We start from the raw sequence: 27,793 nt of genomic DNA, 5'->3' as shown, positions 1-27,793 counted from the left end.
ACTGAACAGCCTTCTAACTGGCCCCTGCCTCACTCTGCCTCCAGGCTTCCCTCTTCTTCCACTCCCAGTCCTGTCACAAGATAGCCAGTGATGGGTCTAAATGCCAATCTGATTGGGTCCCACCCCTGCTTAAAAGCCTTCATATTTCAAAGTGAGCAAACCCCCTAGCATGGCATGCCTGGCCTTTGTGGTCTGACCTCTCCTAATCCTTGGGGGCATGTCCACTCCACACCCATGTTCCAACCATAATGAAGCATTTATGATGTCCAGACACTATCAGCTCTCTGGCCTCAGGGCCTTTGCACAAGCAGCTCTAGCTGCCTGGAATGCTTTTCCTCTTCCCTTTGCCTTTTGCGACTCAGCACAGAAATAACCTCCTCTTCCAGGAACCCTTTCCTGACATTCTGTCCGGGTTAAGCACCCCCTCATCAATATTCCTTGATCACCATAGTACTAAGCCTGAACTGTAATGAGTTTTCCATCCCTCTTGCCCACCAGGCACCCAGTTCCTCACTCATCTTTGTACTCAGTGCTTGGCACAGAGTAGATGGTAACTAATGATTGAATGAAAGGCTGAATGTCAGGCAGAGGAGTTCACGGAGGCAATAGAGGCTTTGAGTCAGAGACCGATAACATCACCAAAACAATATTTGTAAGGTGCATAATCTACTAGTTCTAAAGTAGGGCTAGGAGAAAGGGAGCGTTGAGGGAAAGGGGAGAACGGACTAAAGTAATAAGGACCTGAAGTAAAGATTGAAAGAGGTGACGGTGGGAACTGGGAAGCGGGAGTGGAACTGAGCTTCCCGGTGAATGAAGGGAATGCTATAAGCTTTAGCAAGTGTCTGGGTGTGTTGACAAGAGGGGAGGTGGGGGGAGGGGAGGAGAGATGGGTGAGGCCAAGGTCTGCAGCCCTGGCACCCGAGAAGGAGCTTGAGTGGAAGAAGCAGACAGAAGTCAGGAGAAGCACTGGGTGCGCACAGCAGCGGGGAAAGGGCTGCAAGGGGATCTGTGAGAGGAGCTGGTCTGTTTTCAGAAATAGCTTCAGCTAATTAGGACAGGGAGCAAACAGACGGCAGGAATTCTGAGCTCTGGGTTGAATTTTGTCTCTGGGTGGTCTAGGCATGCAAAGACTCCTGTTATCCTTGCAGAAAATTGTGGTGAAGGTCCAGTAATGATGTTGCTTTGTAAATCTCTTACAGCTTTAGCACCAAATGCTCCCACACCAAGGAGAGCTATTAATTCCTTTGCACACACACACCCCCCCTTCAGCCCCCGTTTCCAGAGGACTTTGCTGGGGGATGAGGCTGTTTCTCCATCTGGTCGGGGCTACGTTTCATCAAATGCACTGCAGCTCTCGTCCACTCACTACCTTTTCCTTTTCTCACATTCTTCCTGTTTTCTGACTCTGAGTTTATTTTAGTCTAGTGTTTCTCTTGAAACCATCACAGACATCTGTCTCTCTTGTTTTCCCCACCCACCCACCCCTCTTCCCTCTCCCACTCCTGCTCTCATCTCCTCAACCTCTCAGCAGTTGCCTTGGGAGACCTGAAACTGCTGTTTCCTCCTCTTCTCTCAGGAGCCTCTGTTGGACATGTCTTCATCTGTCCTCAGCCTCAGACTAATCCTAGCACTGAAAATGACAGATGAGGTCAGACTTGCTTGGGAGGAGAGGAAGAGATCACTTTTTACCCAGGAAACCACGCTCATTCATAACTGGCTTTCTGAATGAGAGCAGGCTATGAGAGAGAGGGAGTGTGTGAGAGTGCGTGAGTGTGTGTGTGTGTCTGCTCGCGTGTGTGTTTGTTCTGATGAGAAGAACTCCAAATCCTGTTTTCCTCATAGCACACACCTGCATTCCAATATGTTTTAAACTCCTAATTAGTGTAAAAAGGATGAAGCCTCAGAAATATATATGTTTAGATTGGTAGCTGGCGGCACTGGGTTTGGGGAGTGGTCCTTCATCCTCCAGGAACCTCTCCTAGTTTGTTACCTTGCCAACTGGTATGGCAGAGTTTAAGCTGCAAGAGTTAGGGCTGGGAGCGAGGAAGAGAATGCGGCTGCTGATACTAACAAGATCCCTGGAGTGATTTATTGGTGTTTCCAGTCTCCTTTCATTTGACAGGAGAAGGAAGAGAACGTGTTGATTCCTTCTGATAGGAGACCCATACTTAGCAGTTTATATATTCAGGCCCCGTTCACCTCAATATCGCTGTTTCTGCAGCCATGCTTCTGTCTTAAGACGTTTGCAGGCCCTTTAAATTGACCCAATGTCCTCTCTAGCCATCATCCTGGTTCTCTTTTGCTTTTTATGTGAAATTTCTTGGGGAGGGGGATACAGCCAGAGCTTCCACATCCTGTCGTCCACTCCCTTCATAATCAGGGTTTCTCTACCTTCTTCTGCCAGAACAGCTCCCCAAATTCACCAATGACAAGCTTTAGTTCAATGGCATTTTCTTTATTGTCATTTTCCTTTCCTGCTGCCCATCTCCTCTGGTTCTACTAGCACCTCTACACAAACTGTGTTTCTGCTGACAGCACCTTCTTCCCACTTCATTCCCTACCTCTGGCTTCCCCCTCACCAGATCCCGAGTCTCTGCCCTCCTCTCTCACCTGGAGAGTTTGTGCTCTCGCTTTAAGAACCGTCTCTACATGTTTCCCCCTAAAGAGCAGCATTTGAAAGGCCCAGAGGCCTGTAGGTAGTAGCTTATGGCTGGAGGCAGCATGTGAGGGAAGGAATGGCCAAAGGGAGCTAAGCCTTGAGTGACCTCAAGCTGAGAAGTTCACACTTGACCCTGAGGTCAGTGGAAATAGCTGCTTTTTAAACTTTAGAGTGCATGCAAACCACCTGGGGAAATCTTGTAAAAATGCTGAGTCAGCTATCAGGGGTGATGCCTGCGAGTCTGCACTTCTGGCAGACTCCTCATACCCACGCTGCTGGTCCCTGCACCTTACTTTGAGAAGCAAGGGGCCAGATCACACTTACCTACCTACTGTCAGACTTGGGTTCTATGTTGTTTTTGCATCTCCTCTGGAATGTAATCTGACTCGAGGGCCAGATCCTGTGGTTTGCATCTTTGTATTCCCCCTTGATGAGTTCCTTCTGGGTGTTCCTGTAAATACTTAATAGATGGGACCCAGGGCCGAGTTGTTTATATCTTCTATCTTTGCTTTACAAACACTGATTTGTCTCCAAGTCACAATTGTGAGGCAAGTGGATACTTTCCCCCCTTTGGACTATAAATAGAAACCAAAAGAAGTGGAGTGACTCTCCAAGAAGTGAGTCACATTTTCAGATTCTGGTCCACAGGTCCCTTGCTCAGAGGGGTCCCAGGAAGCAGTCCATGGTGGGTTCTATCACTGCCTCTGCTTGGGGGGAGGAGGGCTTACTTGACCATTCAAGTTCATCTCCTCACTCACTCTTCTGGGCTGTTTACTCTTTCCCCACTGATACTAGAAGACCCTCCCACTCTGTCTCCCCCTCCCCCCTCTCAGAGGGGGGAGTTCAGGGGCCTTAAGGAGCTGCTTGTTCCATGTCAGGAAGCTCGATGCCTGGTGCTGAGGTGACTAAAGGTCAGGAAGCCGACAGCTGGGCTAGCCCACAGGCCAGACTCGCCCCCAGAGCATCTTTACAACTGCTCTCCCCAGTGCAGACCAGGAGAGACTCTTAAAATACTTTTTTGTTTTAAGGGAAAAGAGGATGGAGATTTATATTTCACAAGAGTGCTCTGTGAACTTCAAATTTTCAGAACAAACTCTGGGCATGTCAAGTCTGTGCATAGGACCCTACGTCTTAGCTCCATTCCAAGCCATGGCAGAGACCAGCCAAAGGCAGGGGCAGCTCCTGGTTCCACACTCTCTTGGTCAGACCCAGCAGAAGCTTAAACTCCTGCCATGGTGTCATTGCTAGTTGATCTCTGCTCAGTTCCTGACAGCTTTAAAATGCATTTTGAACAGGGAGTAGGGTTGGGGAGAAAACCGAAGAAATCCGAGTAATAACCACCTGAGCGAAATGTCCCAGGTACCTGCAGTTCAGCCTCTGAGACAGAATCTTTGCTTTCAGGGATTTCTCCCAAGGCCATAAAAAGAAAAGCAACTCCAGTCTCTAAAGTAGGTCACACAGTCAGAGAGAGAGAGAGAGAGAGAGAGAGAGAGAGAGAGAGAGAGAGAGAGAGAGAGAGAGAGAGAGAGAGGAGAGAACTGATAAATGCAGATGCTAAGGCGCTCTCTCACCCTTTTCCGAACCAAAAATAAAACTGGGAAGTTGTTAGAAGAAATGGGAGATCGCGGTGCAGCTTGGAACAAGCCAAGAGGAAAGAAAAGTGGTGAGTAGGAGGAAGAGGTGGGGGCGCGGAGGGCCCACCCACAGCAGACCTTGAGCAGAACTTGACTCAGTGGCAATTCCTCCTGGCGACTGAGACTCTAGCTCACTTGCTGCTGGTCAGCTCTATTGCATGCGTCCAGTGAGTTAGAACCAGGCCCCCATTCCCACTTCTGGAACTCACAGTAAAAAGTTTCTATTAGTCAATCAAAGCCTCGAGGGCGAAGACAAGGCAAAGGGGTGCTTCTGGATTTTCTTCACAGAGCAGCTCTGTGATTCACTCTCTGTTCTAGAAAGCGGCGCCTGCAGCCCCAGGAAAGGGAAGGGGTGGGAAGTGCTGTGTAGCCCGTGTCTGGGCTGCCCTGCCTTTGCCTCTCCTTTCCTCCATCTGGCCGCCAGCCAAGCTGGTTTTCAGCGCTGCTGCTGTTCCTAGCATGGCTACTCCCACCCCCCACCCCCAGCTATTGTGATGGAATTGGGGGTCTGGTGAGGCTCCAGGGTTAGAAGACCAGCTACCACAGTGGTATAGTCTCAGGAAACTCTGCAAGTGTCAAGGTCATTAAGTCCAACTCTACTCCTTCTTAGCGGGTGGTGGCATTCCCAGTCACAGCTCTTCCCTGAGCACCCAGCCTCTTCCCCAGGCAAACAATGAACGCCAGTGTCTTCAGGAGGGGAGGGCGGGAGGAGAGACTTAGAAAGACCCAGACAGTCAGAGGACAAGCAATCCAGCACCGCACCGAAGGGAGTATCTGTGCCACAGAGGGCAGGAGGATGCTGTCACTGGCTAGAAAGAAAAAGCCAGGCAGATGTGGATCAAGTTGGAGAAAAACTCTAGTGGGTAGTATCCTGGGTGCAGGAAAGTGTGGGGAGCAGCCATGGGAACCCTGCACCCCAGGGACAACTTCAGTGCTTTGAGGTGTTCCTTTATATCTTCTATCTGGTTCTAATCCGTTTTCCTTTACCAACGAGACACAAGCTCCTGGCAGCTGCCCTTCTCCAAGACCTGAGAGGTGGAGCAGGTCACAGAACGAACAGATGGGAACACATGGCTTTTGGCACCTCCCTGAGTTCTGGAGAAACCGAACGGAGCCGTGCCTTGGCATCTACTGGAATGACTGGGCTGGACAGCCGGTCAGAGGCCCAGTTCATAGGGGAAAAGTAGAGAGCTGGGGCCAGGGCTGACTTGGTGCTAAATGGGTAGAAAAGGGGAAGGCGAGTCTCACCTTCATCTTGTAAGTTAAGGATGTGGCTTATCACACAAACACGGGGGCTTCTTGTGACCAGGTCCCAGAAAGCTATTAATAAGTATACTTAGCCCAGCTGGTGTGGCTCAGTGGTTGACCGTCCACCTATGAACCAAGAGTCATGGTTCGATTCTTGGTCAGGGTATATGCCCAGGTTGCGAGCTCAATCCCCAATGGGGGACGTGCAGGAGGCAGCAGATTCATGATTCTCTCTCATCATTGATGTCTCTTATCTCTCCCTCTCCTTTCCACTCTGAAATCAATAAAACTATATTTTAAAAAAGAAGTAGATTTACCAACAAATATCACAGGCCTACATTATACCAATCCCCTAAAAGAATCATGTTTAGGGGCCAGCCTTTCTCCCAGCAGCTTTCAAAAAGCTGACAGCCCATATTCTTCGTCACCTGCCCATTTGTGGGCAGCATCTTTCCCCATAAGTGGGCAGGGTCCAGTGGTGGAGTATGCAGCTGGTCAGAAGAGCAGGGGAGAGAGAGAGGCCCTTTCAGGAATGCAGTCCCCGGAGGCTTCTCCCGCCCTGCGTGTAAGATTCCAAAAGTCTGAGCTAAACCCCAGGATATAGTCCAGCAAAGATGCTTTGGGCTATGTTCCTCTGGGAGAGAGCAATTGCTAGAGAGGGATTTTATTTTTACAACCCTCTTTCCCGCTGCGGGTGGGGGTGGGGGTGGGGGTGGATGGCAGGCAATGGGAAAAACTGTGTGTGGATGAGGAAGGAAGCATTCTACTAGCTGTGTGTATCCTTTTACACGTTCTGCTCTCACATATTCCCTTCTCTATTGTACCTTCAATAATTGTCTGAAAACTCCGAGGGCATGAGTTAAGATCACAATGAATCCTAACATAACTCGGCTTCTACTATATTTTTGCTCCCAAAGCTTTCCACTGGGTAGAATTTTAAATTCGAACAATGGTTCAAAGGCTCAGAGACAAACTGCTCATTACTGGAAAGAGTGCCAGGAACCCTGGGAAGCAGCCCTCTCTCTCCACTGGAGTTCTGCACCTAATAGTAATGGCTTCTTTCATAGTCACGGGAGGGTTGGATCAGCGTTTCTTTTCATTCTCGTTTTCTTTCAGTAACTGCTGGGATGAAAGCAAGTCCAGGAGAATAAAAAATTTCACAAACAGGACAAGAATAAAATATTTAGGGCAAGAGATCAGAAGTTCTTTGGTTATTCAGTGAACTGAACTAACTCTACTTTTAAAAAGTATAAGGAAATAAATGTCCATCAAACTCCATGTCACAGTGGGTATTAGCCTTTCGACCCCATCTCACAGGCTCACAGGCTCTAAGCTACGTTGTCATGCCTAGCAAGTTGCAGTAAGAAACTCAGACTAATCCAGTGACAAAATGGAGCAGTTTTGTCATTATTAATTCTGTTCCCAATATTTACTAATCTTTATTCTGAGAAGCATTCTACCAAGGTTGTTAAATGGCCCATTCTCTTTCACTTTCCACCCCAAAACCCAATCAGTGATGAATGGTAGGGATTGAAGAGTTATTATCACTGCATTACGTCCCTTAGAGCAAGCCCGATCGCTGCAGAGGGGCAGTTCAAGCTGTCCATCCATTAGTTCCCTTCCCCAAGTTCAATCTGTGTGGAAAACAGTTGGAAAGAGACATGCTTGAGAAGTACTGTACTAAACTTAACACCTTTACTCATTATTAAAGTGATCTTCTTGGAGTACTTGTCACAAAGCACTCCTCTCCCCTCCCCCCCCGAAAAAAGGTTGTTCTTTAAAATTTATCTTTATTTTTGAAAGAAATACATACCCCCATTTCCCATTTCCCCTCTCCATTGATCTCTCCACTCTGCTCCCACCTTCACCAAACTATAGACTATCCATAGGTTATACATATGTGCATATAAATTCTTTGTTAATTTCTTCCCACCCCTCCCCCAGACCAGAGCTGAGGTTAATTTGATCAAGAGAACAGGTCCTTCCCAGGGTGGTCAAGCAGCAGTTCGGTACTAACAGTATTGCTTCATGTCTAGCCACTCTGAATCTGATGTAGTTGTGTGATAGCCCCATCCTGGCACTGGGAAGCTCTTTTCCGGGACCCATCAATTAACACAGCTTAAGAAACATTCTATGCCCAAGCAATTCAGGCTAAAAATAACTCTGTGGGCTATTTTTTCCCCCTTTGCTCATCCACAGAAAGCATGTCAACAGGATCTTTGCTCCTTGAGTGTTTTCACTCCTGCTTACTCCTCCCTGAAAATCCGAGTTGTTTGATTACAATCAGGAAAGTTGCTAGGTTGGTGTGAGACTTGCCAACCAGCAAAACTATGCTGATGGAGCTAAGCTTTGGGACCGTCAAGTGTTCAGAGAAAAATAGAAGAATAAAAGAACCCCGCATTCACAGGCAGGATAATTAAAAAATAGATTCTCCTTTCCCCTCCTTTCTTATAAATAACACAATTCTTTGATCATCATATATCTGATTTACACACAGAATTCACTTCTACCTTAACAATACTAGCTTAATTGAATGCTTGTTATGTATAAGGTACTTTTCTAAGAACTTTAGGGGCACTCACTCATTAATTTGCACAACCCTATGAGGTAGATATGATTATTTCAATTTCACATTTGAAAAAACTGAGGCACAGAGAGATGAAGTGACTTGTCCACGGGCCCTCAGCTAATCAATGGCAGAGCCAAGATACAAGCCCAGGAAGTCTGGCTCCAGAGCCCATGTTCTAACCACTACACATACTGCTTCTGCAACAATTCTGCAACAAAAAAGATAATGACCTTTTCTGAATTCCTACAAAGCTGTAACTCCCCAACTATCAAATATGTCAACTTACATTCTCTACATTAAGCAGACACTTGGTCCTGTGGTTCATCTTAATGTGAAAACAGGGACCAACAGGAACTTTCGTCTCATCTAAAACGTACCAACTCTCTTGTACACAACAAATGTTGCCCCCTCTCAAGTATAAAAATGCACTGAGATAGCTGTTCAAGCACCGTCATTACTTTCTAGCAGCCGGAAATGTTTGCAGAATCAAGGCCCTGGACACCTTCTTCAGTTTAAGCAGTCAGCACTCAATGGATCTCGTGTGGCTAGAACAGAGCTTAAGTAGCTCTCTCTCAAAGACAAACAAGTCAATTTTAACAAGATAGAGAATGTTTGATTAGAGAATGTTTAATTCTAGGAACATGTTATGGTGATAGAGCATAAAGTAGAAAGTTCCTTATGCTTAATGAATCACCAATAGGTTCACAAAGATATCAAAGCACTGGCCTACTCAGCTGTGACAGAAGTTCATATCATCAGGGGTTTAGGAAGGCCCAAGCGCTATTCATATGCTCCTTTTGCTCAAAGGCCCTAACTTTACTTAAAACTTTGTCTACTCTTTCCTCAATTTCTCCCATCTCTCCAACACTCTCTTTATTCATAAGCTTCATGGGCCAATGCCATATTTCTAAGTACTAACAACCATATTTTAAGATACTGTTCTTTAATTGATTTGCTTCTGAAATAGATTATTGAATAACTTTCAATTATTGAATATTTTGCCTTGGACAAAAAGCCCTCTCAAATGCAGTAACTTTAGTGAAATGATCACCTACATGTTTACAACCACCCAAACACTGATGTCACCGTTTGGATGACAAAACAAATCAGGAAGTTTTGCTAAATAAGTTAAATTTGCTTAGTCCTCCTAGGCCTCCTCCCATATCTGATTTGACACAAGCAATTTCCTTTCACTAATGCATTTACTTTTTACAGATTTAACAACAAACGGGAAAAGGCATTGGAAATGCTATCCTGACAGTCACCGGAATGCAGAGGTGGGCCTGAGCAGCTGGGCAAATCAGTATCATCAGCTTCTTTCATATGTGAGTTATTTTCAATAACCAACCTGAAAGCTGTTATATAGCTTATCAGGAGACAAAAAGGTTTTAGTGAAAAACATTTTTGTGAATGTGAAAACCTTCAAAAATCGGTACTTACTGTTATTTAATATTAAGACACCATCAGACTGAGCTGTAAAAAGTACTAGTAAAATTGTCCTAAACTGACTTTTGAAAAAGGCAGTTTTACTGGCAAGTTAAAAGAAACAGGCAGGCCACTGATATTAGTATCTAATAGCAGTCTTCTGATGCGGGATTAACTTAAACGTGTCTCTTGATACTTAGTTTAGTCAGCAAACAATATCCCCAGTCTGTGCTTGACTGATATTAAGAACCACACCTTCCATTTCCCAGCCTGGACCACAGTTCCCCTCCTCCCCCTTCCTCCCAACCCAGACAGGTGATTACAGACAAGGAGGCAGAGATGTTGCTTCAAAATATTTAATACGTGTCAGACACGTGAAGTTTACATTTTTATACAAAAATCAATACAACGAAGGAGAAAATACTGTACAAAAAACCAGCTCCCCCAACCTTTATACAACAAAGACTGGAGTCACCATATCTACAAAACCATAAGGTCTTTTCACTTAGGGGTTCTGTCTGTAAACTTTGTTTCATTCAACACTTTTTAAAAGCACTGTGTAGTAGTTTTGAGCTAGAGCTTTTAAAAATATATCTTTTCTCTATAACTCCGTATTTCCAAGCTTGAACTCTTCTGTGAAGTTCATCAAGCTTTTTTTCCCTGTGGGGAAGACAGGGGCCGCTAAGATTCCCCTTTCCCAGAATAATCACAGGGTTCCTTAAACGTTTCTTCAGTGAGAGAAAGGAGGGGAGGGAGAAATAATACAAGTCTCTACTCCAGACTGAATCACTCTGGTCTTATGAAATCCTGCGAGGAAACGCCGCTCCGGGCCCTGCTCCGGCTCTGGCTTTCATGTGAGGGGCGTGTGTAAAGTCCCTTCCTGCCTCGAGAACGAATGGGGAACTCCCGGGCCCGGCGAGCCGCTTCCTTCTCGGCGCTGCTGGTGGAGGAAAGTCCCCGCCTGCCCCCAGTCTCCTGAGCCCTGGGGCAGGGGCGAAGCATTCCAGAAGGACAAAATAGTCTTAATTCACAAAACAAACTTACAGACACACACAGACACAGACACACACAAATTAACGGTCGTCCTCTTCCGATAAGCCTCACGCTCCCAAGTCTCAAGAGAGGTCCCCAGAGAGGCCAACACAGCGGGGCCGCCGCGGCCGAGGGCAGTCCGTGCCGCCCCGCAGCACCGTCTCCCCGGCGCGCTCGGCGCCTGCGGTCTCCGGGGCGTCCTCGGGGCCGGCAGAAGCCCAGCCCGCACGTCGGGACGCCCGATGCTCAACCTCCAGCCCGCGCGGGGCCGGGAGCTCAGAAGGCCTCGATGGCTGTGCTCCAAGGGTTCATGTCTCTCAGCACCACCTTATCGCAGAAGATCTGCCCGGGCTCGGCGGCTTCCGGACCTCTCTCCTCGCCCTCGGCTTCCTCCCCGCCGCCCCGCGGGCTTTTCCGTAGGAGTCCCGAGAAGCTGGAGCCGAAGATGCTAATGAGGCTAGCCACGTTCCCGGTCTCCATCTCCTCCTCCCCTTCCTCCGCCCGGCCCGGCGGCCCCTCCAAGTCCCAGCGGGGCTTCTTCACCGGGGTCGAGCCGGGCGCCGGGCGGCCCGCGGGGCCACAGCCGCCGGCCCCCGCCGCGGGGCGCTTCCTGGGGCAGAGCGGGGGCGGCGCAGGGGGCTCGTCCTCCGCGCTGCAGTCACCGGGGGGAGACGCGCCCGGCGTCCCCGGCTTGTCCTCCACACCTGGGGGGCAGCCACAGTAGCGGCGAGCCTCTCGGGGCCCCTCCGGGAAGACGTCCGCGCCTCCGGCTTGGTCCCCGGCTCCCCCGGCCGCCACCTCTCCGCCCTGAAGAGTGTCCCTGGCGCAGGTCACGGTAGTCGCGGGCTCCGCGTCACCCGCCCGCAGCGCGTCTGGGACCGCAGAGTGTTCGGGCTGCGGCTCGGGCTCCAGCCCGGCGGCGGGGGCGGGCGGCGGGGGAGGCTCTCCCCAGCCCGCCGGGGACCCGGCCGCCGGCTCCGCGGGCAGCTGCAGGGGGGTCCCCGAGGGACCAGCCAGGTAGAGACCGGGACACGGGTCGCTCAGGTAGACCTGGCGGGCGCTGCGCAGCACCAGGGAGACCAGCAGGTTCTTGTGCAGCTTGATGCCGCCCCGCTGGACCCGCGAGTTGTAGATCTTGCCCAGCGAGATGCTGACGATGCGGTGCGCCTCCAGCTTGAACTCCATCCTGCCTGCCGACCCTTCCCCGGCGGACGGGCGCGGAGGTGAGGGCTGAGCCCGGGCTCCCGGTCACAAGCCGGGAGAGGAGTCGGAGGCCTCAAAAAGTCGGCCCCAGGGGTGGACCCTCGACAACTGAAGACTACGTGGAGGAAGCAATTTCGATGACGCGCTCACTGACCCCTTCGTCCCCTCCAGTGCAGACAAACGCCCCGCCGCACGTCCGGTCGCTAACTGAGGGCAGCCCTACCGCCCGGCGCTTTATATAAGCTCCCCACCCGCCAATCGCGAAGGGCCGCCAACCATTCTGGGGCGGGCCGACACGCCCTCATGAGCTGCGCGCGGCCAATCGGAGCCCGAGGAGGGGCGCCAGAGCCATTCGAACGTTAGTCCCGCGGAGCAGTCTCTTAAAGGGGACACGGTGTGCAGGCTGCGAGCGACAGGCGGGTGGCGGGCCTGGGCTCAGAAAGTAGGTGATAGGGTAGGAGACTTAGCCCCTGGATTGTTTGTAGGAAAAGGTTCTGGCTTGTGCGCTGGCTTGCCAGAACCAAAGCAAAACAAACCATTGGAACTTTCATCGTGGAGGTGGACTTTGCTCGGCAATAAAGTCCGGATCCTTTCCTGATCACCCCACGCCCCACCTCCATTTCCAGGGCGCCGCACACCTGAAACCTTGTGGTCACCCTTGGCAGAAATGGAGATGACAGTAAAGCGTGGCAAGGGATACCCCTGGATAACAAAATAGTATTACTACAAGATATTTAACAGATACTAATTTTGTATGAGTCCCTTACCCCCTAGAATCTCTCTCTCTCTCTCTCTCTCTCTCTCTCTCTCTCTCTCTCTCACTCTCCTCTCTCTCTCTCTCTCTCTCCCATTAGCATCTGTTAATTGTAAACCCGAAAAAAGAAAAAGGAGGTTCTAAAAGTTCCTACATTTTGGTTGCTTATCAAGGAGTTGTGTCTAGGTTCAAAGGCCAGCACCTATCACTTTGTTCTCTAGATTTAAGAACAAACACAGTGTCACATAGGTTACGATGGAAGGTGGTACGGATTCTCCACAATGATTTTTCTCCAGCAGGAGGGCTGACCAGCCACCCTTGGAAAAATCTAGCAAGTTCTAAAAATATAAATAGAGAAGTTCTGTGTTCTCATCATGATGTCATAATTTTATTTTGTGCCAAGGTAAAAACGTTGGGGAAGAGTGTTCCAGAATTTTCTGGTCAGTCAACCATCTACTGACCCTTAGTACAAGACATTAGGGCAGAATCACCACAGGGTTGTCCAGGGTCCTGGATTCGGTTCCTGGAGAGTCAGTTCCAGTTAGTCCCACTTAAACTCCAGCACAGACCTGCCTGATAACTCGGGGTACATAACCTCCAGACACTTTAGTCTCTCCAACTCTAAAAGGGAGAAATCGCATACACATCTGCTCTATTATGCAGAACATAAATGACAACTCAGCCACAGTCTGAATCATGAATCTAAGCACAGTTTTCTGGGAGTCTATGTGGAACAGTTAGCCTGACGAGGATTTGGCCAAGTGGTGTATAGTAAGTCCTCATGTAATGTCATTGATAGGTTTTGTGACTTTAAGTGAAATGATGTATAATGAAACCAATTTTTACCATAGGCTAATAGATGTAAACAAGAGTAAAGTTCCCATGACATCTCATTGTTATAAGGAAAAGACGTTGAACAAAATGACATTTGAGGACTCGCTGCATTTAGTTAGGAGACATACTAGTGAAAGGTGGGCTTGATTATGGCCAATTCACGATCAGAGGCCCCCAAAGGATGTGAGGCCTCAGTAGCATTACCTATGCCCACAAATGATTGATGGCAACTGAGACACCAGTCCATGAGGCCCAGAGTGCCTCCCCTCTAGGAATTTTCAGCTCACATAAAGAAGGACATAAAATAACGACACAAATAATTACAAAACAACCTGTATATTTCGAGTAATAACATGAGAAATGCTTTCTTCTATTCTCTCTTTCTTTGAGAGTTATTAGTCACTATAAAACACGGATTAAGAGCACAGGTTCTCTGGGTGGTGGGGAGATATGTGGGGAAAAAGGAGAAACAATTGTAATCTGAACAATAAAGATTCATTAAAAAAAAAAAAGATTAAAAAAAAAAAAAGAGAGCACAGGTTCTGAAGACAAGCTTCCTGAGTCGGAATCCCAGCTCCACTTTTTACTTGCTGTGTAACCTTTGGAAAGTTATTTCGCCTTTCTGTGCCTTGGTCTTTTTCATCTTAAAAGAAGATAACAACAGTGCCTACCCCTTAAGAGTTTTTTTGTGAGGCTAAAACAAGGTAACATGCAAAGCTCTTAGAACAGCCTGGCACATAATAAGCCACCAATGTATGATAGTTATCAGAACACATCACCCCCAACACCACGTTGGGGTGGGAGAAGAGACATGGGGGGCGGGGGAGTGGGGTGGGGAGGGACTTAGATGGGAGAAAGAAGTTGTATTTGAGGAGGGTATTGAAAAATCCTCAAGTAGGATCCACAAGTTCCAAGCAGCAGGAGCAACAGAATCCCACACAGAGAACATCCCACTTGACAGGTATGCCAGGCACCACCGTAAGTGGAAAAGGCAAGAAACAGAGGCTGGGCCTACGTGATAGTGGGTCATAGACGGCTCAGTGAAGAGATGGGCCACTGGGAGCTACTAAAGGGTGCTGAGTCAGAGAACCACAGAATGGATCCTAGAACAGTCAGTACACTTAATATGAGAGAGGACCACGTAATTATAAAGCTCTTGTGGGAGTTTAGGCAAAGGGTCATGAGGCCTGAACTCGGTAGAGATAGCGAAAATGAAAAAACAAGAGACAAAATGAACCTTAGGGATAGCTAGGAAGCCACTACCCACCCAAACAGGTCATTTATAGAGCCAGACTTCATGAAGCCTTCCTGACCCACCTGAGCAGGGCATTTCGCCATCCTGCATCGCACGAAGCATTCTTCACCATTGCCCTCATCATTTTTCCCTCTCATGCCCAGGGCCCCTCCCTAGCTGTGCTCTCAATGAAGGCAAAAGCCCATCTATACCAGGAGATAGTGAAAATATTTAACAACTGGGTGACCCAGGCGCTAACCATCAGAACAGAGTCCCGGAGGCCCTTAGAGTGCCTGCGGTTGCGGGGAGAGGGTGGGGAGGCCGGGCTTCTGCAGGAAGGACTGAATGGCCCGAAAGGGCGGTACACAAGGTGCCTAGGGCAGAGGTTCTGCCAGCTGGCATGGAAGCATTTCCGTATTTCAACAACTTGCCACAGCAGTGCATACTGAGTGATTGATTACGCACTTGGATGAATGAGCCCCTAATAATGATATTGTCTGCCAGGCACTGTGCTAGTCACGTTGCAGGCCTTATTTATCATCCTTATAAAGTTCTAAAAGCACATGTCATTTTCTCCATTTACAGAAGAGGAAACTAGGACTCTGAAAGGTTAAGTGATTTCCCAAAGTCAGACAATTGTAGGCGGAGAGGAGGGATTCAACTCCAAATCTATTTAACTCTAAGGTGTGAGGGTGGGGCTCTGAGGTTCAAACCTTGTTTCATCTCTTACTTGCCGTGTGACTTTTGAAAAGTTATTTCACATCTAAGTTAAATGAGAAAACCATGTTCTAGTTCAGTTATTTAACCTTTCTGTGCCTCTGTCACCTACTGTGTAAAATGGGAATAAGAAAAATACCTACAGTGCTTAGTACAGTCTAGCAGCACACAAGCACTTTCTAAGTCTAGTTGTTGTTACTGTTATACCAGTGCCTAGCTCAGTACTGAGCACATGGTAGGTACCCTGTTAGTGTTTGTTGAATTTTGAATGCTTTTTTCTACTGCACCACATAATAGGTGCTCAATAAATGTCTGCTGCCTTGAGATTGAGCATGATCACTATTATTATCAGGATTTTCTCTAATCCTAAAATAGCAAAATGGTAACTTGAGAACTTATTTCTGGAGGGCCTGGGCTCTTATGATCAGCAAGCTTCACCTCCATTTACCAAAAAAGGTGGGAATATCTATAACAAATTCTAAGTTTTAGGAAGCAAGTCATTAAATTTGCTGTCATCCATCTTTGAGATTTTCTCAGTTAAAAAAACACACAACACAACTGGTAGCACTATGAGAAGCATTAGGGCTATCAGAAAGACAGGAGAAGCCCTGCTCTGGAAGAAATGGCCAAGCATATCCAGTGGGTCTGTGCTGTCTGTCCACCCCCCATCTTCTCAGTTTGGCATGAGCAGATTAGCATGCTGAGTACTGGCCACCACTATTTCCACTCAGGCACTACCTGGCTCTGGCCTGGGAATTCCTCTCAGTACAGGGTCTGTCTGCCCACTGCTGTTGACTTTATTTCTTGTTTGCTTGACTAATGAAGGCTAAGTATTATTATCAGGTGATTACAGAGCTTATATTGCCTTAAACCGAGTCTAGTCTGTATAAGAACAGTGCAAACTCACTATGGGTTATGTACACAATATCTCTGTAAGAAGTGACAATGAGTGAGAAGTGGGTGGGGGAAATAAAAATAAGTTAATTGAGCACAGAAAGAGACTTGACTTTGGGTGGTGAGCGCACAATGCAGTGATGTTTTATTGAGTTGTGCACATGATAACCTATATGGTTTTATTAATCAGTGTCACCCCAATAAATGAAATTTAAAAATCCTAACAGTTTGATACTAAAAGTAAATAAGTTATCTGCACTGTGCCTGCCTTTCAATGTTAGGATTTTTGACATTTTCTTGGCCAAAGTTGCTTATGTGAGTGAATCATCATTTGTATGACATCCTGAATTCTTTTTTTTTAAATATATTTTTATTGATTTCAGAGAGGAAGGGAGAGGGAGAGAGAGATAGAAACATCAATGATGAGAGAGAATCATTGATCGGCTGCCTCCTGCATACCCCCTACTGGGGATCGAGCCCACAACTCGGGCATGTGCCCTGACGGGGAATCCATCCATGACCTCCTGGTTCATAGGTTGATGCTCAACCACTGAGCCATGTTGGCTGGGTCTCAATTTTTTAGGTAAAAAGTTCTATAAAAGTACAATATTAGCACTTTATATAAGCGATACTCCTCTTGCTCTTCTGAGAACAGACAAATCCACTTTTTAATCCAACTTTTTCTCTCTCACAAGGCTGCATATTTTACAGACTTTTTTTCCCTGGGCTGCTTGACTACTGTAGAATTTCTTTATCCCCAAATAGCATTTGACTAGGGTGTGCACCAAAGCCTGTTTTCTTTCCTCACCCCCATTTCCTTTTCTAAACTATTACAGCCCCACCCTTCTTGTCCTGAATTTCCTATCTTGGTTCAGAGACCCTTTGGTTGTTTTTATGATCATCCTTGTCATACCTTGCTTTCTGTAATACTCTTTAGGAAAGCAAATCAATAAGCAGAGCACTCAAACCTCATTAAAATGAACCTAGTACCCTCTCAAGACACAGAATGGGGACACACCACCATATAAAACCCATACTGTTCAATACAGTAGCCACCAGGCCAGTGTGGCCCATGCAACTGAGGAACTGAATTTTAAATTCCATTGAATTCAAACCTAAAAACTGAAACATGATCAATAAAACCCTTGTCCCGAAAACCAACTTTATCCTATACAATAAAAGTCTAATATGCAAAATGACCCAACGGCGAGCGACCAGTCACTATGATGCGCACTGACCACCAGGGGGCAGACACTCAACAAGATAGAAATATAATTTGAGCCTGGAGCTGCCCCCAGGCCAGCCAAGGCAGGTGCCAGCGAGCCCCCCCACCCACCCCCACCCCGCTCCTGATCACCCCACATAGCCCCACAGAGGGAGGTGACCTGCGGAGGCGGGGGGCGGGGCCGGCTGGCAAGTAGGCAGTGGCAGGGAGTGGGGCTGGCAAGTGGGCCACACCAGGCTGGCCAAGGCGGGTGCCAGCGGGGGCCCCCTGATTGCCCTGCTGGTTGCCCCACAGATTGGCCCTAATCGCAGGCCAGGCCTAAGGACCCTACCCATGCACGAATTTCATGCACCGGGCCTCTAGTTGTGTCATATTTCTGAAGTTTGGAAATTTAGTTTCAGAGTGGAAGGTAAATTGTAAAACACAGCAGATTTCAGTCTAAGTACCAAAAAGAGAATGCAAAATATCTCATTAATATTTTTAGAATGGCTACATGTTGAAATGATAAAATTTTGGATTTACTGGGTTAAATAAAAGATATCAAATTTAATTTAACCTGTTCCTTTTTAGAAATGTGGCTCAAATTATATTTCTATCGGACAACATTGTCCTAGGGATAATAAAGGGATAGGGAGGTGTGGACATATAAATATGCATGAGCATATTGTGAGCAATTAACAAAAAAGGTCCTTGATTGGAGAAGAGGAAAAGGAGAGGAAAGATAAAGTAAAAAGGGAATGAAACAAAAAACAGTTGCAGAGTTGAGGAGAAAAATCAAAGGAAAATGTAGAAAACAGAGCTAACTGGCCAGCAGAGAATTCTTTCTAGAACTGAGAAGTCGCCACAGAAGTAGAGAAACACAAGTCTACGTTTCTGAATATGATGATCTAGCGATTATCACAATATTATTTTTTAATTCAAAATACGTACATGCAAACTTAAATTGCAGAGAGAGTACTCACTTGGGTAATATCGTTCTCATGTGTTGTTAGGGTGCATTCATTCTTTTCATCTTGAAGTTACAGGGCCATTTGTTTTCAACGTGCCACTTTCCTGCACAAAAGCTTTCAGTGGTCTCCATGACATTTATGGCAAAAATCCACTCCTTGGGCCTGGTCTCCAGAGTGGTACACAGTACACTGCCAAAGACAAACAGCCCGGAATGGTGAACAGAGCCCGCTATGCGTGGGCAGAGTTGCAGATGGTCCTTACCTGGTAAAAGTGGGGAGTTGGACTAAATTATTGTTCCTCAAACTGTGGCTGCACGTTAGAATCACCTGGGGAGCCTTTAAATATGGAGACGCCCAGGTCTCACCCCAGATGCTTCAATCAGAATCAGGCACTGGAATTTTTTAAAGCTGGCTAGGTGATTGCAATGTGCAGCCATGTTTGAGAACCAGTGGACTAGCTGATTGTTTCAGGATCATTTCAGGTCTAGAATTCCATGATTCTATAAATCTAGGCAAACCTTTCCAACCTCTCTACCGTCCTGAGCAACATAAATGCCCCTACCTCTTCCCCAGCTAGACAGGTCTAATCAGGAGCATCTGTCACCCTGGCCAGTGTGGCTCAGTTGGAGTGTCATCCAGTATACCACTGAAAGGTTGCAGGTTTGATTCCTGGCCAGGGCACATACCTAGCTGTGGGTTCAACAGCCTGGTCCGGGTGTGTACCGAAGGCAACTGGTCGATGTTCTCTCTCACATGGATGTTTCTCTCTCTCTCCATCCCACTCTCTCTAAAATCAATGAGCATATCCTCTGGTGACAATTTAAAAAAAAAAAAAATGCCTCATCTACTTCCTCAACAAAATGCCCTCTCCCTGGTGCCCAAGTTCTGTACTACCACTTCCTCCATGAAGCCTTCCATGCCCATTGGTGTTTACAGTGCTCACTTGGAAACACACAGTCCTTTGTTACTTAAAACCACAGTATCACTTATCTTGTGATGCCCTTATTTTGGTTTTGTATTTTGTTTACTCACATGTTATTTATTTAACTTGTATGTAGATATATTTCTCAGTTCCCAGGAACATTATAAAGTCCCGGGAGATACTGTATTACACTTTTTTTGCATCCTGCCTCATCTACACCAGAACCATGAATATTTGTACATACATATCAAGGGATCAATAACTATTTGATAAATTAATTATTGAGTTACCAAAAGTTGAAGCTAAAATATTCAAACAGCCAACTCAAGGGTTAAAAAAAAAGGGAATACTCAACATAAATTTTTTTTGTGGCACATTAGCCAAATTATCACTGCAAATACATTTCAACTTACCCTAGCTCATAATTTAATTATTTATGACCGTAAGCTCAACTATTTCCCTATGAAAGCTATTTTTTCACATAAAACAAGTTGATTTTTGATACAGTTTGCTTTTTCTGCTATGCTATTTACAAATGTGTGATTCTATTACTGAGAAAGTAATTGCTCACCTACTCTGTTCTGATTAAACATTTATTATGGGTTAGTGATGTACTGAAAACACTACTGGGTGTCAGCACCTCATTTAGGGGCAACTTATATATCTTTCAGCCAATACAAAAGTCTTGCCTCTTCTTCCCATTCCCATCCTAATAAAACGAATTCTAATTCGTTCAAAAGTCAAGTTCATTTTAGATCAACACAGCTTATCTAAATGATACCATAAAGGCTCATTCAGTTTGAAAACCAAAAATCACTACCTCTTTTCATACTCATTTTGACTAAGCAAATTCCAAGTATTCATACAGACACATCCTCCAGCGTAAAAGGAAATTTAAGACCTGCTGTCTGACCAGGAGCTAGGGTGTGGATTAGCAGATTTATGTTTATAAGGCAGTCCGAGCTCTTTTGAGGAAAAGGACAGTAACATGGGCAGCATTCTCACATCCTTCCCTGAATCATCATTGTATAAGGTTATCTGCGTCCAACTCCTCTCCTAATAAGCAACAATTCCTTTAGTAATTCCCTGAAATACCAAAAAAAAAAAAAAACCATTTTGGGGAGAAAAGGTGTCCTTTAAAAGTTAAGGTGGACTAGACATCTTTCCATAGGAGAATTAATCAAGAAAGAAAAACAACCTACAAGTAGTTATAAAATGTTCTTTTAAGAAGAATAAGATTTTGATTCCCTGTCTCTCCTCCCCTCTTCCCCCTCTCCCCCACACGCCCTCCCCCAGACTGAGTAATGCTTGGGAAGTTTCAGAGGCACGTGGTTGGTGAGGTCAAAACCACAAGGAGCCCTTTTTCAGTCTGGCTCTTTCTGTTTGATTTTGAATTTGCCCACGCGTGATGGAGTGAGCGCATGTCACCATGGCTGTTCCGATCAGTGTGTCTGGGTAAATTGTTTTCATGTGTGTCAGTGGTGTGTGTCAGTGGGTGTTGGCGGGGAGGGGGATCTGCTTAGTCAGTTTGGCCTCAAGGGGCTGAAGGAAAGCTCTGGTCTGAATGAATGGGAGGGCTTTTTGATGTCTCTTTTCTGTTATGGAGGGAACTTCTGGTTTATTTGTTTTGAGGCTTATAAATGATTTTGAAACTATTACACTTTGCTTGGTTTGGGGGCCAATATTATGTTTTTCAATGTGTTTCCAATTGGTTAAAAGAATTGGGTTTATTTAAAAAAACAAAAGCAAAACAAAACAGTTTGGTGCCTGTGCTTGAGGAGGAAAAGGAGCCCTTTATCCCACTCCCCCTCCCACGGAGGGGAGAGTAAAATAGAATGAAGAAAAGGGTATGGCTTTGCTCTCTCTCTCTCTCTCTCTCTCTCTCTCTCTCTCTCTCTCTCTCTCTCTCTCTCTCTCTGCCATGAGATCTAACTAGACTGGAAGGGTTTGACAAACAATTAACAATCCTTCCCACTCAGCCGCTGTTTCCCAAAATAGCATCTCCTTCGCTGCCAGGGTAGATGGGGGCCTCCAGGGGAGGAAGACACAAAGGTGCCCTCTTTCTGAAGCCTGCGTCTCTGCGATCTTGAAGGCAGAGGGGGAAACCCAGGGGATTAAATTAGCAGGCAGCCCAGGCTCCACCTGGAAGGGAAATAGATGATAGGCTTTAAAGACAGGAAACTGCTTCGTACTCCAAAATAATAATTTTCAAAAGCAACACATGATGGATGCTGGGGGCGGGGTTCTTTCCTCTCTGTTCATAATTTGGAAGGAAATCACCCTTTAAGATGCAGCTCATTGAATGAGCCAGGTCCTCTGGCATTCCTGCAATTCTGCTCACCTCGCCCCCTACTTGGAAGGACTGTTCCAGCCAGCCCTTCCTTACACCTGACCCCCCGTCGCAGAAATTGCCCAACGCCAGGTCTAGAGAGATCTGATGAGGGCTGGGGTTGCCTTTTCTTCTTCTTGCTCTGCCTTGTCCTCTTTCTTGCTTGCTTCCCTTTCCCCTGCTCTGCATACGCAGCCTGCCATGTTTGCCTCTTCCTCTTTCTTTTCTCTGGAAAACTGCCTCTCACACTCCCACATGTCAATTTGCTCTGCCAGCCCAGGCTCTCTGGGGTCCTGAGACGTCTCCTGTCATGATGGGGATGGGGATGGGGAGGGAAAGCACACAGTGCATTAAACAAAGGGAACAGACCAGCAGCACGTCGCCCAGAAGGTCGGGAGCCTGAAGATGGAGGAGGAACGGAAGGACCGAACATGCCCCCAGGGGATTAACAGATTACACAGACCAAATGGGAGTCTAGATTTTGCTGTTTTTAAATTGCCCTGAAAATATACCCAGTGGGTATTAAAGCAGCTATCAAAAAACAGAGATCTGTTCCACAATTTAATTCACAATCCAGCTTCTAGAAACTGTGGGCTTGGTTCCATTTGCATTGTGCATATGCTTCCCCTGTAACAGTGGCATTCTAGCTCACGGTCTGATCATACAGCCACATCCCTCTGGGACTGGGACTTCCCGAGGGCAGCTGCAGGTCTCCTGTGTGTATCCTCAGGGGCTTGCATAGCACTTGGTCCAAAACACCCGCTCAAATATTAGAAAGACTCAAGTATTGGGGTGGATGGATGGATGGATGATAGATAGATAGACAGACAGACAGACAGACAGACAGACAGATAGATAGGAGAATAAATAGTAGAGGAAGCCATTTTGAATACTCATACATTATCTCTTTTTCTCCTGATATTCTAGAAAAGGAAATATGCAATCGGCAAACTTTCTTCTGACAGGTAGGCAAAACAGAGAAGTGATATGATTGACTCTGATGTTCCAACAAGACTTGCTCCCCATGTATCCTCTTCAGCACCTAGCACTGTACAGAGTTACACTCAACACACAGTTGTTAAATTAATCATGTAGAGGAGAGCTATTTTCCTTGAAGAAAGGGTTTTCAGGAAAACGGATGGAGGAGTGATACAAATACAGTGATGTATTACCTTTCCCACCCTTAACTCCGTGAAACAACCTCAGGATGAAAGAAGACCATGGACAGCCTTGTAACGTAAAGAGAGAAGAATGGGAGTATATGCATGTGGTGTGATATTTCCAGAGGACCCTCCTTCAAAGGCATTTGCAGCTGACTCAAATGTTAGACTTTCAGATCCAGAGATGCTTACATTCAAGGACTCTGTATGATCGAGGGACATTAGTTACGGAGCAAGGTTAGCGCCAGAACAGTAGGCAAAATAGAATGCTTGCAGCTCAGAGAGCACACTTCTGCTCTGCCCCAGCCGGAATGGGGGAAAGGCTGTGTGAATCCATAAAGGGCTGGAATGATGCTAAGCAACTAAGTGATTATGCAGATATATAACCAAAACTGAGTATAAGGACAAGATAGCTCAGTCTGGATTTGTCACTCAGTCAGCTTTAAGGCCATTCATGTATTCAATTCTTCCCCCACTGCCCAAGCCCCACAAAAAACAACAGAAACCTCGGAGAGCTGAGATTTACATAGTCCAGGAGCTTTACCAAATTCTGAACACAGAATGTGCCTGGGAGGTATTAGAAAGGGCAGTTAATTGGTTGGCTCCTGAATGTGTTAATCCTAAGCAAAGCGGTGTTACTGCCTCATTAGCACATTAATTCCACGGACTATTCTCTGCAGTCCTGTATCACTTAATATCCTGGGCATTTCTGCAGGTTGTTTTACAAAATCAAGTTGCATTGACAAGAATTGCAAACTAAGACTCTTGGCTCAAAATCCCTTGTTCAGGAACATTTTAGATTAAGAAAAGATAAGGTTGTAAATACGTGCCTGAAATACTGAGCCTGGCTCTTCCTTCTCTGCTCAGAAAACCTGTGGTTGGTCCGGGCACGGTCAAGGTCCCTTGCCTCTACTAAAGTACACAGTGTTGCAACCCCACCAGCTGTGCTGGAAATAGTCTCTGGGACCAGTGAAGGCCTCGATGTCCCCAGCTCTACACTCCCAGAACCACTCTCCCAAATGAGAAAGAGGGGCTCAGTTACTCCAAAGCCAGTCCTTCGAGTTGGAGTTCATTGCCACATTAATTTTTCATGTACCTTATTTTTGCATACAATTTCTACGGTCTTCTGCATGCATGTCTTTCTGCTTACTAGATTATAAAAGGGTTCATGGTAGGGACCTTTTTTCAACTTCTGTTTCTCCAGTAGAATCCAACCTACTGTCTTATATCTAATTAGTACCCCATAAATATCGGTTGCTTCGAATTTTCGAGAGAGAGAGAGAGAGAGCAGAGGATAGTAGAAAGAACACTGGGTAAGGAATCAGATATTCCCGTGGGTTCTGCCCCTAGCCAGCCAGTGACCCTGTGCAAGTCATGGCACTTCAGTCCTCAGGATCCTAATCTGTGACATGATGAGGTTCAAGTAAGGTCCCTCTAGTTCCCACACACTAGAAAAAGAGGAATGAGAAGGATTTTGAGTAGCCTAACTTTATTTGCTAAATTAGTGGCTGTGGAGGAATATTTAAAGGAAAAAGAAGATGAGATGTGTCCTAAAGTTTTCTGGAATTTACTAAAACCCCTGCAGTTTGGGTTCTAAACGGACAAAATGTAAGAGGACAGAAATAACCATCATAATATTCGAGTTAATCAACTTAGAAAATAAATTCTTCCACTTCATTCATCAGATGAAGATTCACTGATCGTCTACTATAGCCCAGGCACAGCAAGGGCCCCGGAAACACCAGGATGGGTATGGCCCCCTCCAGCAGTACCCCCACACAGCTCACCTCCTTGTAGGGGAGACAGGCTGGTGGGAGCATAGAAATTCATTGTGATCAGTCCTACAAGAGGACTGTGTGCAACAACACAAGAGTGGGATCAGAGGGCAAAGGTCACACCTCTGTGATGCAGGGCAGGGGACAAAGGGAGAGCTGGGGGCCAAGGCTCACGGTGCTGGAGAAAGAGGTTTGACCTACTTATTCTTCTACTAGTTGTAGATGAGGATCATGAACAAAAAGATGGGGTGGGTAGGAGAGCTCCAGCCACCGTCCAACCCTTAATCTTTCCTCATAGCACCTAGGACACCCCACTTTCCTGTGTTGTTCACTGCAGCATCTCTAATATCTAGAACACTGGCTGGCACATGGTGTGCTCAAGCCATTGTTGTTGAAGGAGTGAACAAAAAGAATACAATAAAACATCTCCTCTGTCACCTTATCCCTAACTACCTTTTGACCAGTTCAGGATGGTACATGGTGGCATCACAGAAGCCAAGGAAGATTCCAACAAAGGAAATCTATCCAGTGATGTTAATTCATGTCATACATTGCAGAAAGGACAAGTGAAATTAGACGGAGACGGAGATTGGACAGTTGGGAGTGTCCCGGTGACCTCCCGAGCAGCAGTGTAACTGGAGTGCTGGTGACATACAGCAACTCCTTCTGCAGAGCTTGCTCTTCACTCGGTGCCATGAAGAAAGTAGAGAGAGAAACCCAGGAACTTGGGAGGGTTTCTGAAAGTTGAGAACAATTTGCTGAAAGGCAAGGAAACTTCATCCAGGGGAGGGCCATAGGGAATGAGAGGAAAGGGAACCAACCAATATTGAGTTCCCATCTTCCTTAATCCTCTCAACACGCTTGGGAAGGGGTGGGGCTGACAGATGAGGAAAGGGGCTTGGAAGATGGTTTTTAAAACTTGCTCAAGACATGCAACAACATGGATAAACCTCCAGGGCATTATGCTAAGTGAAATAAGCCAGTCACAAAGACAAACATATGAGGTACCTACAGTAGTCAAATCCATAGGACAGAAAACAGAATGGTGGTTGCCAGAGGCTGGAAGAGGGGGAATAGAGTGGTGTTTATTGAGTCTAGAGTTTCAGTTTGGGAAGATGAAAAGTGTTGGACAACAATATGAATGTACTTAATACTACTGGACTGTACACTATAAATGGCTTAACTGGTGAATTTATGTTATGTGTACTTTACCACAATTTTTAAAAAAAGTTCTTAGATCACATAGCCAGTAAATGGAGGAGGTGGGATTCAAACCCTTGTCTGGCTAGCTGGGAAATCTCTGCCCTGTTCTGTATATATCTACATGAGTCTATGAAGTTGAAGCTACAGCAGGGAGAGGAATAACTGGTGGGGAAAGGTCTTGGGGGAGTCAGTAAGAAGAGGGACCAGCTCAGAGCAAAAAGTAGAACACCTCTGCTGAGGCTGAAGCAAAGGAGGTAAAGGGAGGTAAAGGAAGGTGGGTTGCAGGTCCCATTGTGGCCGGGGAGATAAGGAACTTCTGAGAACCTCCACTTTCTTTGTGAAGTTGGAGGCAAAGGGGGTGGGACTAAGCAGGGAGCTTGAGGGAATGAAGAGTGTTTGGATAGCTGTTATGGACAAAACCGACCAGGGTTATATATATAAATAAATGCCAAGCAGAGTTGAGATTATGGCCATCATGCCTAACTAAATATGTGGATAAATTCCATGGAGAACTCCCTTTGAAGAAATAGGCAGTGATCGGAAGTTCATTCATTAGGTTGACAAGTACAGGCACAGTGGGAAGCATTAGTTATACTCCTAAGTCACCAGGAGCCCCAGAAAATGGGTGATTTACTTATAGACTCAAGGTGCGGCTGTGAACAGCTAGAAAACAGCTGCTGCAAAGGAACCAGTTCAAGAGCCAACAATCAAAATGGTTCAAGTGTAATCAGTCTCAAGTGGTAGTCCCCCTGCCTGTGCAGAAAGAGGCTTAAACTTCAAATCACCTTGAGCTGCCACCATCAAGCAATGAGAATTTTCAGTCACACAGGTAGATGATGCTCACCCTAGGAAGGGGCATCTTCAAATTATGAAAGACAGCAGCAAGATCCAGGCACCAAATACCTTTTGCCTTTTGTTCTGTGGGGTTGGAAAACAGTGGACATGTCCCCAATCCTTCCCAAACAAATTACTTTTAATGTTATAACATGAGATGACCAAATTCTAATAATACAGCCTTTTCAGATTATTCTACTGTTAATGGGTCCCCTTAAGCATCTAATTTACAATCTACTGACTGCAAACTAAATGGATTTTTCCAAAGAAGAGTTTTTGGGGTAGCTGTAATGACAGGCACAGATTACTTTAACGAGCTCAACTGTCACTCACTTTTATTATTTGGCCAATTTTTACATGAAACTAGTTTCATGTAAGCCAGATAATTACAAGTTATCCCAACAGAAATGAGTTGCTGCATTGTCCTTCAAATTAAAGAAATGTACTTGGAAATAATTAAGAGTCACAGGACAGCATTAAAGATAGTCCAGAGAGGTGCCATGTACCCTTTGCCAAGTTTCCTCCATGGTTACATTTTATACTAATTATGGCACAATATCGAAATCAAGAAACTGATACTGATACAAGATGTGTGCATAGTTCTATGTCATTATCACATGTGTAGATTCGTGTGACCACCACTGCAATCAAGGTCCAGGACTCCCGTCACTAAAAGGTCTCTCTCGTGCTACCTTTACAGTCATGCCCACCCCCTTTCCCCACCAGCCCTTACCCTGGCAACCACTTATCTGTTTTCCATCCCTATAATTTCGTCATTTGGAAAATGTTGCAGAAATGGAATTATACAGTATGTGACCTTTTGAGATTGGCTTTTTTCCCCCCCACTCAGCATAATGCCCCTGAAATTCATTCAAATGGTTGCATATATAAATAGTTGATTCCTTTTTGTTGCTGAGTAGTATTCCATAGCATAGAGGTAGCATTGTATAACCATTTTCCTATGGAGGTATATTTTGGTTGTTTCCCATTTCGGGCTATCTGTACTTATAATAGGGTAATATGCAAATTGATCAGGATGCTGTCACATAACGACCGATCAGCAGGAGGGCAGGGCAGCGGAGCTCCATGCAGTGGAGAGCTGCGAGCAGCGGTGGGCGGGCCAGCCAGCCGAGGCAAGTGGCAGCAAACTACTTGCGCACGGATTCGTGCACAGGGCCACTAGTTACAAATA

At 46.1% G+C, this 27,793-nt stretch overlaps 2 protein-coding genes across 2 annotated transcripts in view; both read right to left on the bottom strand.

Annotated features, from left to right (window-relative positions):
• Nucleotides 1–27,793, bottom strand: part of LOC103290005 (major histocompatibility complex class I-related gene protein) — an 86,244-nt gene that overhangs the window by 38,523 nt on the left and 19,928 nt on the right. Inside the window, exon 6 of the mRNA XM_054711609.1 lies at nt 18,391–18,567. Within this exon, the coding sequence (XP_054567584.1) occupies nt 18,515–18,567 (53 nt within the window). The 3' untranslated portion in view covers nt 18,391–18,514. The remainder of the gene's footprint in view (nt 1–18,390; nt 18,568–27,793) is intronic.
• On the bottom strand, nt 9,876–12,040 carry IER5 (immediate early response 5). The gene has a single exon (XM_054711610.1). It carries the CDS (start codon nt 11,750–11,752, stop codon nt 10,844–10,846), a length of 909 nt encoding a protein of 302 aa, XP_054567585.1. The 5' UTR covers nt 11,753–12,040; the 3' UTR covers nt 9,876–10,843.

This window comes from Eptesicus fuscus, chromosome 22, assembly GCF_027574615.1.
Source record: "Eptesicus fuscus isolate TK198812 chromosome 22, DD_ASM_mEF_20220401, whole genome shotgun sequence".
Taxonomy (NCBI): Eukaryota; Metazoa; Chordata; class Mammalia; order Chiroptera; family Vespertilionidae; genus Eptesicus; species Eptesicus fuscus.
Note: the sequence above shows the minus strand (reverse complement) of the source record. Positions and strands in the feature narration are given on the sequence as shown.